The sequence below is a fragment of the Coccinella septempunctata genome, chromosome 1, assembly GCF_907165205.1.
Source record: "Coccinella septempunctata chromosome 1, icCocSept1.1, whole genome shotgun sequence".
In the NCBI taxonomy this organism is placed as follows: domain Eukaryota; kingdom Metazoa; phylum Arthropoda; class Insecta; order Coleoptera; family Coccinellidae; genus Coccinella; species Coccinella septempunctata.
Genome location: NC_058189.1, coordinates 19983410 through 19994006, shown reverse-complemented (window position 1 = coordinate 19994006; position 10597 = coordinate 19983410). Strand labels below are relative to the sequence as shown.

Here is a 10597-nt window from a genome sequence, read left to right as displayed (position 1 = left end):
GTTGTGGAGTTTTCTCCTTCCACTTTCACGTAGAATCTTCTGTTCCTCAAATAATTCCTAATCAACTTGCACAGTTTCATTGAATATCCAGCATATCTCATTTTGTAAATCAATCCTTCATGCCATACTCTGTCGAATGCTCTGGCGACATCTAGTAGTACAAGACCGGTTGCTTGTTTATTTTGGAATCCTTCTGTTATATATTCTGTGAGTCTCAGTAATTGCTGTTCAGTTGAGTGGTCTCTTCTGAATCCAAATTGCTCTGCTGGAATGAGATTCAGATTTTCAGTTTCTTCTGTAAGCCTTCTAGCGATTACCCTTTCTACTTTTTTTCCTAGGGCGGACAGTAAACTTATCGGCCTGTAGTTTTGGGGGAATTTTTTATCTTTGCCTGGTTTGTTGAACACTATGACTTCTGCAGTTTTCCACTTTTCCGGATAGTGTTCAGTCCTCATTATACCGTTTGCAATATTTGTGAGAGCAGCTATACCTTTTCTAGGTAATTTCTTCAACATAGCATTCGTTATTTTATCACTTCCGGGAGCTTTTCTATTTTTCAAGCTTCTGATTATCTATCTCTTTTATTTCAAATGGAGAAGTTGGTTTTTCTATTTTGTCGTCTACTGGTGGTTCGTCCATTTCTTCTTCGTTGTTCTCTACAAGATCTTCCAGCTCGTCATTATCGTCATCAGGTCTGTAATTTATTCTCGATTCTCTTTCTATCGAGTCCGCCAGTGCTTCTGCTTTATCGATATTCGTATATGCCATTCCTCTTTCTCCGTGGAGAGGTGGTAATTTAGTATTTTCTCTTCTCAGACATTTTTGCATTTTCCATGCAGAATGATCGATAGTATTTAGTTCTTGAACTCTTTTGTTCCATCTATTTGTTCTCATGTCCTTCAGGGCATTTTTTAGAACTTGGCTGTGTCGGTTTAGATTTCTCTTATTTATATCTGTTTTGTTGAGCCTGTATGTTTTTCTTAGTCTCCGATTTTCCCTGATGAGATCTTTGATTTCTCTGGGTGTATCACCGTGTGGATGTATCGGTGCTGGTCTCGTTATTTTCTTTGTGCTCTTTTTGTAGGCATCTATTATATTCTTTTCTAGTTTATCAACTGCTCTTTCTAGGTCTTCCGGTGTGTTGATTGTCGGTATTTCTGTTACCTCCGATTGTATCAGATGGCTATATTTCGTCCAATCGGTGTATTCTCTTGTTTGCATTAGTTCTCTTCTTGGCCCATCTTCTATTGTTAATTCGATGGGTTGTGGTTAGAGGTTCCGTCCCCCAAGGTCTCTATCGAGAATTCTCTAGTGATATTTTTCATAATTGCGATATCAATTATATCTGGTAATCCATTTCCGAATGCTAGGTACGTTGGTTCTTCAGGTCCAATAACGATAGCTTCATGTTTTTCAGCGAGATCTTTCAGTTTTCTGCCATTTCTGTTTTCCATCCTGCTGTTCCATTCTGGAGATTTCCAATTAAAATCTCCGATGCAGATTTTCGGGTTTGTTCCATCTAGTAAGTTGTTGATTTCTTCTTCCAATAGGTTATTTGGGGGTCTTTTATATGCCGATGTGACTTCGACTCTTTGTCGATTTATTTCAGCAACAATCGTCACTGTTTCTATTTGTGACTCGTCAGATCTTCCTTTAAAATAGTGTTTCAGATCTCGTCTAACCAGTAAGGCAACACCTCCCCCAGTGTTTGCGATTCTGTCACATCTATATATCTCATAATTCATGATATTCAATCGCGTATTTGGTTGTATTCTTGTTTCCTGTAAGGCTATAATATCAGGTTTTCTCTCTGATATTATTTCTTCTATCTCGGGTTTTCGAGTTCTGACCCCGTTTATGTTCCAGGAGACTATTTTAAGGGAATTTTTCCTAGTTGTATGTTCCATTATTTCAGTTTACTGAACATTCCTTGGAGTTTTTTCTCCATCTCTCTTTCAATTTTCAACATGATTTTGTTGAAAATTTTTTCAGTAAAAGTGTCTAAATCGTCGGCGGATTCAGAGACTTTTCTGTTTTCTTTTGTTTTGTTGATCGTAGGTTTAGCTTGGGGCATTTTCGGTGTCTCCTTCTTCTGTACTGGTTTGGGTACTTCTTTTTTCTTGTCGTCTACTTTGGAGGGGGTGGGCTTCTTTTTCTCCTGGACTTTTAGAGGAATCGTGCTCTGCTGAGCCTATTTCTGGCCTGTTTTCCTCTTCCTTGTAACTAATTTGAATTCGCTACATCCTTTGTAGCTTGCTGGATGGCCTTCTTCACCGCACAGAACGCATGTGGCATTTCTCTCCTCACCTTTTCTGGTAAGTTCGCAATCTTTTGTGCAATGATTGCCCAAACATTTGACGCATCTGTATGGAAAAGAGCACTTGTTTTGGGCATGTCCGTACCTCTGACATCTGAAGCATTGGCTTGGATTTTCTGCCCTTCTTTTTGATTCCACTACAATGCAGAGATTGTAGAGGCGTCTTATTTCGAAAATCTCCTTTCTCTGAGTTTTTACCAGGTATAAGGGTATAAACTTTTTGGTTTTATTGGATGTCATTCTGGACACCTCGGCGTCATGGATTCCTTGGACCTTTAGATCATTTTTTATTATATCTAGGTCAGCATCTATTGGGAGATGTCTTATAACTGCATATATCTTTTTCTCTTCCTCCATCTGGTACGTGAAGTACTCCTTACCAATCTGGTCAAAATATTTTGTTATGTTCCTGTAGTCGTCCACAGTCGAGGCTACGATCCTGATCCCGTCTTTTACGACGGTTGCTCTGTTGTAGCTGAATTTCTTCAAGTAGAGAGCTTTTGAGATCTCTACCCAATCGGCTGTACCCATCGTCGTGATTGGTGGAATTTTATCTTTTTTAGATAACTCCGTTGATTTTTTTGCGGTCTCTTCGTCTGAAGATGAACTTTCTTTACGCGCGCGTTTTGTGGGCGGCGCGTTCTGGGTTTTAGCAACTTGAGTTGCAAAATTTCTCTTCTTCTCCGGTTCTGGAGCTACTTCCTGTTTGGAGGAATTTTTGGGGACCGCTACCGGCTTTGCAATTTCTGCAAATGTGGGGGATTTCTGTGCCGTATTCTGTTTTGCAATTTCAGCAAAACTAGGGGATTGAGGAGCTTTATTCTTGTTAACTTCCTCTCTCAAGAGGCGTATCTCCCCGACCAACTGAGACACGGTTTCAGTCCGTTTATTTATTTGAGCATTCAACTGCCCATTCTCTTCTTTGAGCCTTACAAGCTCCTCTGCATCTCCATCGCTGAATTCTTCGGTGTCCGTAGCTTCCATGTAGGAGCTCCCATTGTCTGAGACCTCCGACATGGCTTTATGTCCGTATTGAACTATATGAGGTATTTCGGAATAATAATGAATATTGGAAATCCTTACTACTATGTTACTATTAAGCTATGTGTCTAAATTAAATATTTTCTATACTATCAGAAAAATAAATCGACTCACCAGTGATATCCGTGGAACCAGCGATCTTGGGATCTGGACTCGACACTGAATACACTGAATTTGAACGAATTTCCGCTCTATAACACATACACTTATAGATCCTACAAAAAAAACTTCGGAAGTTTCGTAGACGGAATCATGAATTCCGCAGCTTCGCCAGTGTAGACTTTCACCTCCGCTTTCACTTTTACGGCACTGTGACACTTCGACTTTCTCGTCCGCTTTCTCTTTTATGACACTTCGACTTTCTCGTCCGCTTTCTCTTTTATAGCACTAGGAGCACTGTAGCACGTCTTCTCTTGTCAAGCGAATGACTCGGAATGTTTCTCTTAAACTCACATGGCATATCTGTTTGAATCCTCGGAATTCTGGTAATAAGACCTTCCTCACCTTTACACTTTCCTTTGAGTATTGTGCAATGAATCACATTACTTTTAAGTTGTTTCACCACCAAACGTGTTCCGTTGCATAATTATGGCTGGTTAAGATTTCTCCTTTCTTGCACTATCTACAGATTTAAAACAAAGCAGTGGACCAATAATTTCACTTTGACTGATCAAATTTAACTGATCAAGATCTTTGTTCTTGACCGCAAGAATGGGTCGTTCACTCAACCAATTCAGGTTTTTGTGGTTGGTAATTATATTTGGAAATACTTTGCTTATGAGCTCATCCTTGGTTTATACAAAAGTGCAGACATTTGGAGGAAATGGAATCAAACCTGTTGATTGATCGACCAGAAAACGGGCATTACCTATATCTAGCAATTATCGAGAGAAAATTCTGGAAGATGGATCATTCAACAATGCAACTCGCATGTTTGTAGTTGATTGTAGTTTTTGCACATAGCGCCACAAAGTTGATGATTTTAGGCAAGCATTCATTTCATCGGCAGCCGTCGATATTGGAATGTCCGGTAATGTTTGTCGGAAGTCACCAGACAATAGAATCAATGCGCCCCCAAAACATCTTGAATAATGGCGCAAGTCTTTCATGGTCCGATCTCGTTTGTGGGCCATTATGAATTCATCCCAGATAATTATTTTACTTGCAGTCAGAACATTCGCCATTGCTGAGTGCTTTGCAATATTGCATGTTGGGTACTCAACTGTCTTCAGGTTTAACGGTAACTTAAACGCAAAATGAGCTGTTCTGCATCCCTCTAGCAACGTGGCTGCTATCTCAGAAAAAGCGACTGCTACTGCAATTTCTGATTTTGCACGATAGTAGCTAAAATTATTGAGATTAGTAAAGTTTTACCAGTTCCACCGGCGGCATCAAGGAAAAATAGTATAAGGCATCTCGATCATACTTTCGTTCGCGTTCACATTCTCTATTGAAAACGTCGTTAGTTTCACGATGAGGCGATGGCATTCCTAACTTAACCAACAAACTGCCCGACATGAGATAACACAGGTCCTCGATCAAAATCAAAGCCTGGTTATGGATCTCCGCATTCACCTCTAAATTAGGATTGCCGAATACGATGTAACATGTCTTCTGACATGTCATCTTTATACTTATTCCATAGTTCAAATGGATTCGATGGAAAGTATGCCGAAATAATGATGGCAAATAATGTGCGAATCTGGCTTCCAGATTCAGAAACAATTGCTTCAGCGATTGATATATCCCAGTAAGTATCGCTTTCAAGCAAATTGAGCTCTTGACATGCAGCACGCAGTGTTGGATACACAACACCATTGACAGTTCGAAGAGACTCGAAAGATCGAAAGATGTCGGCCCAGGAACGTTCACCAACAATAATCGCAAGTAGAAACATTCGTAATTTTTCGGGTGAACTGTATAAATGCGACCAAAAGCATCAGTTGAACGCACATCTGGATGGTTGGGCACCACATTACCTTGTCTTCGACGTTGAAATTTCTTTGAAGAAGCATTCCAAGTATAATAGCGTGGCATCTCAGAGTAAAGTTCGTGCAAATGGATCACTTTGGCATATGGATAAAAAACTGGTCAATGTTGTCGCTGGAGGTGTTTTAGCTCGTTGAGCCATATTTGTAGAATTGAAATACACTGTTTGTCTATTTTCCAGATGAACTGCCAGGTGTACAACAGTCGGATAACGTTCGTGTATCAGAAATGAAAATATCCGCCAAATTGCCTCATTGCATCGGACATATCGACCAATTTGATACTGTGTGATCTCATCATTGGTATTGGGATTTTGTACGCCAAAAATCGCCATATCACTGGCTTTGGTGACATATTTACAGATATATTTGATTGCCTTCACCGAATTGCAGTATTCCACATTGCAAAGGGCCTTGAACGATTTGGAAAGAATAAGGAACAATCCAAGTAATACTAAGAAAAGGGATACATACGAAAACTGAGCAAGGAAGAAGCAAGTATTGAAAATTCTCGAACATGTTATATTCTACATTTTGCTGTTGAAAATTCAAACAAGAAAAAAATTCTTTGGTGTTTGATGCTGCTTCGAAATCTAATGGTGTCAGTTTGAATGATAATCTGCTAGCTGGACCTGATCTACTACAGTCATTAGTAGCGATTCTTTGGAAGTTCAGACAACGGCAATTCGGATTTTGTGGAGATGTGAGGGGATGTTCCATCAAATAATGATTCGTAAGGAAGATTCACGACTTTTATGGAGAAACCTGGAATGTAACAAAGAGCCTGATGTATATGAAATGATGGTTATGACTTTTGGAGCAACGTGATCCCCAGTATGTGTACAATTCGTAAAAAACTACCATGCAGAAAAAGCCGTGACTGATCCATGAATAAAAGATGCCATAATCAAAAGGTTTTATGTTGACGACTACCTGGATTCCACAGATTCCGAAGAAGAAGCTGTTCGAATGGTTACCGGGGTTCGCGATACGATGGCTTCTGCGGGATTCGACGTAGTGAACTGGACTTTCAATTCAAAAATCCTGAGAACGAAATTTTCAGAAACTTCTGTTGGTGTGAAACAAATAGATGACAGCTCATCGCTCCATAGAGTTCTTGGACTGTGGTGGGATACTGAAAAAGACGAATTTCGTTTCAAACTAAATTTGAAAGATATAATTTCTGAAAAAAGTACAACAAAAAGGATTGTCTTGCGAACTATAATGTCCTTGTTCGATCCAGTAGGTTTTATTTCGAGTTTCACCATCAAAGCAAAAATTTTAATGCAGGATATCTGGAGGACTGATTTGAACTGGGATGAAGATTTGAATGAAAACCTCCTGAAAACCTGGAAAAAATGGATGGACGAATTGGCGAAAATTGCAGAAGTTAGAATTCCACGGTGTTATAGCTTACAAATTCCGATAGCAAGGAATATAGAACTCCATACATTTTGCGACAGTAGCGAGAAGGCGTTTGCAGTAGTTTCGTTTCTCATAGTTGTGGTAGAAAATGTGGGAAAAATAGATGTCTCACTAGTTTCATCCAAAATACGCGTTGCACCACTCAAACCACTTTCGATTCCCAAATCAGAACTTCAAGCAGCTGTTATGGCAACTAGATTGGCACAATCAATCAAATATGAATTGGACACACCTATCATGCGAATGTTTTTCTGGTCAGACTCTCAATGTGTGATTTCCTGGATCAAAAGTGATGGAAGAAAATTCAAGCAATTTGTTGCTCACAGAATAGGGGAAATTCAGGAGAGCACAAAAATAGAAGACTGGAGATGGATTCCGACTAATTTGAATCCAGCTGATGAGGCAAGGAGACCTCATATCGATTCAACAAAAATAATTTCAGACATTTGGATTGCTGGACCAGAATTTCTACGAAAAACTGAAGAATACTGGCCCAAAGAATCGACTTCGAAATTCTCAGATTCAGAGATCTCCATGGAAATAAAAAGGGAATATATCAACTTGTGCTCAACATCTACGGAAAAAAGGAATCCACTACCTGACATCTTTATGTTTCTCCAAATGGCTAAGACTAATGAGATGTACGGCCTGGTGTCAGAGGTTTTTACGGAAAATCACTTCCTTTCGGATCATAATGTGGAGATGGTTCACTAATATGCCTAAGCCCAGATTTCAGTTGCCTCCGACGAGAATGGAAAAAATCTCAGATCTTACTTGATAGCTTCTGGAAACGTTGGCTGCGGGAATATTTACCTACATTATCGAAAAGAAATAAATGGACTAAGAATCAGGTCCCGATTAGAATTGACGACGTTGTAATACTCATGGACAACAATCTGCCAAGGTATGCCTGGAAGTTTGGACGAGTAATTGCAGTTTATCCAGGACCGGATGGGAAAGTTCGTGTGGTGGATGTTAAAACTTCAACTGCTGAATACCGACGTCCAGTTACGAAAATTTGATCATAGATTAAATTAACATATAGATGGATCACTCTGACAAGTGGCGCCACCTATTGTTATGGTACACTAATCACAAAAATTATTCTAAATTTGATCGTTAGGTGTCACTGCATTTTGAGCTTTCGATCGTTATCACTCGTGAATGACCGTGATCTCCGCCGAATATTCAAACGACTAATCAAGATATCTATAGACCGACAGACTTAAATGTATTTTTGATTATCTATCAATTTACGAATTGACATAATTTTCTAATAAATTATTCAATAAGCGAAGCGAAATGTCTGCGAGAGTGAAGTCGTGCTGTGTTGTTGGGTGCAAAAATCGTGATGCAAGAAGGTAATTATGCGATATTACAAAGGACTTTAAAACCTTTATTGAACAAGTTCATAGGATGTTCGCTACTTTCCCAAAGTACAATTTTATTATTTTTGTAGGTATGTCATTGCTGCTGAAGAAAATTGCCGCAGAGTGTGGCTGGAACGTATTGGCAATGTGAAGATGTTCGAATTAAATGAAAACCAAATGAAAAACATGAGGATATGTAAGACTCATTACCACGAGGACTGCATAGAAAAGAGTGGGAAGCTAAAAAGAGGTTCTTTGCCCTCGATCAATGTTCCAGGTAATTATATTTAATAATATTCATTATCCGTTGGTTCGAATTGAGATGGAAAATTTCTTTCATAATATTTCCTTTGTAGTTTGTAATGAATTTCAAAATATTCTAGGGTATGCAGAAGGAGATGGAGCAATTTTTTTTAAAAACTCCCCTATAAAATTCCGCTCTGAAGCCTTGCTTAAAAACATCGAGGAATTAGGTCCTTCCACTTCATTTGGTGGAAGCCCAAAACCTAGAGTGATTGCACCCGAAAGGACCTATCAAAATTTTAAGAGGAGGAAATTATCAACACATCTGTCCGAATCAGACGTTTCCACTGAATTATTCTTCTCAAAATTTTCAAATTCTTGTGAAAATGAATCTGCGCTTGTAGTGAAAAACCCGGTAAGATCGAGGAGGAGGGTGAAATCACTCTCAGAAGGTGAATTTTTACAAATAACAATTGAACTATATAAGATTAGTAAAATCAGTGTTATTACAGAATATACTAAAGCAAACTTTACATATTCTGTTCACACCTAATCCAACTTATCCAAATCTTCGTTAAATTAGCTTCACTGTTTCGACTGATATGAGACGAAACAACTTCATCAAAAATACAGGTCCAACTCAGCAGAGCCCGCATTCAGTGGAAAGAGGTTTTATACATGCACTCTAGTTTACCCTGGTGCTCCAAAAGATTGAAACCATTAGAGACTCGTCTCCGACTGCTTTCGCGCCTTGGTGTCAACCTTTTGGAGCACCAGGGTAAACTAGAGTGCATGTATAAAACCTCTTTCCACTGAATACGGGCTCTGCTGAGTTGGACCTGTTCGGAATCAGTTGCTAGTGGGGTCACTTATGAAAAAGTTAACCAAAAAAAAAACAAAAACCACCGGAGAAGTGGCGGAGATGTCGAGATCTTCATTCGGCTACCATCAAACAGAGGGACAAGGACGCAGTGGAGCGGGGGTGCAAATAATGACCAAGGACAGAAACCTTAGGGTATATCTGGAAGCAGAATTGCTCTTCTTACTAGATGACACTCTTATAATAAAACTGAACAAAAGCAAGTATATGAGTAGAGGGGCATAATAAATTCACGGAAGTGCACTTATATGGGTATAAAGAAGAAATCCTGAATCAGATGCAGAATGCATCGTAGTTACGAGCCATTGCCTCGGTGCAGCCATCCCAGATACTGGAGTTCATCAGAACTCTGGATTTGAAAGTTGAGCTGTAGTACAACTTTCTCAAGGCGGCACAATAGACCTTTATGTCGTTGTGCGAAATAAAGAAATTATATCTTTTTTCCATTTGAATATATGATCTAGGTTGGATCAGGTTTTGGTTGAAGAACCAAATAAGGGTGGGGAGATTTTGAGTCAAGAAACATCATTAATCATTTTTTCTCTTCAGGAAGGAAAAGAAGAACGTCCTACAAAATAAGTCAGAAAAAAGTTAAGATGACAGAAGCAATGATCAAAAAATTCAAGAACCCACAGAAGAATGTTCTGAATAATATCAATTCCCTCAACACAACCACTTTGAAGTTTTTGGAATGCCAAATTAAGAATCAACCACTTGAACCAAAAGGGCGGAGATTCACATTGGATGATAAAAAATTCGCATTGGCAACGTTAAAGCAATGTCGAAAACACACTGGCGAAGCTCAGTTCACCTCGAGACGTTGAAGCAGGTAGATGTGTTGAATGATACCAGTGCGATACGTCATCTCTCGTGTTGTAAAAGAGAAAGTCGAAGTGAAAGTGTACACTAGCGAAGCAGTGCGATACGTCATCTCTCGTGTTGTAAAAGAGAAAGTCGAAGTGAAAGTTGACACTAGCGAAGCTACGGAATTTTTGATTCCGTCTACGAAACTTCCGAAGTTTTTGTAAGTTCTATAAGTGTATGCGTTATAGAGCGGAAATTCGTTCAAATTCAGTGTGTTCAGTGTAGAGTCCAGATCACCCCCAAGATCGCTGGTTCCACGGATATCACTGGTGAGTCGATTTATTTTTCTCATAGTATAGAAAATATATAACTCAGCCACATAGCTTAAAAGTAACATATAAGTGAGTATTTCCAATATTCATTATTACACAGAAATACCTTATATAGTTCAATACGGACAAAAAGCCATGTCGGAGGTCTCAGACAATGAGAGCTCCTACATGGAAGCTACGGACACCGAAGAATTCAG

General features: G+C 39.2%; 2 protein-coding genes across 2 annotated transcripts; both read left to right on the top strand.

Annotated features, from left to right (window-relative positions):
• The first annotated feature begins 6339 nt into the window (after nt 1-6339).
• On the top strand, nt 6340-7485 carry LOC123309880. The gene has a single exon (XM_044893213.1). The coding sequence runs from the start codon at nt 6340-6342 to the stop codon at nt 7483-7485; it is 1146 nt and encodes a 381-aa protein (XP_044749148.1).
• A 313-nt stretch (nt 7486-7798) lies between these two features.
• On the top strand, nt 7799-9032 carry LOC123319203. Its single transcript, XM_044906070.1, has 3 exons — nt 7799-8132; nt 8231-8418; nt 8525-9032. The coding sequence occupies exons 1-3, from the start codon at nt 8074-8076 to the stop codon at nt 8935-8937; spliced, it is 660 nt and encodes a 219-aa protein (XP_044762005.1). The 5' UTR covers nt 7799-8073; the 3' UTR covers nt 8938-9032.
• The last annotated feature ends 1565 nt before the right edge of the window (nt 9033-10597 follow it).

What these genes read in the sequence shown, in the direction of transcription:
- LOC123309880 (XM_044893213.1), top strand. Translation starts at nt 6,340, where the DNA reads ATGGCTTCTGCGGGATTCGACGTAGTGAACTGGACTTTCAATTCAAAA.
- LOC123319203 (XM_044906070.1), top strand. Translation starts at nt 8,074, where the DNA reads ATGTCTGCGAGAGTGAAGTCGTGCTGTGTTGTTGGGTGCAAAAATCGT. An exon ending in AAAAATCGTGATGCAAGAAG is followed by an intron (nt 8,133 to 8,230) that starts GTAATTATGCGA and finishes TTATTTTTGTAG; the next exon opens with GTATGTCATTGCTGCTGAAG. An exon ending in GCCCTCGATCAATGTTCCAG is followed by an intron (nt 8,419 to 8,524) that starts GTAATTATATTT and finishes AAAATATTCTAG; the next exon opens with GGTATGCAGAAGGAGATGGA.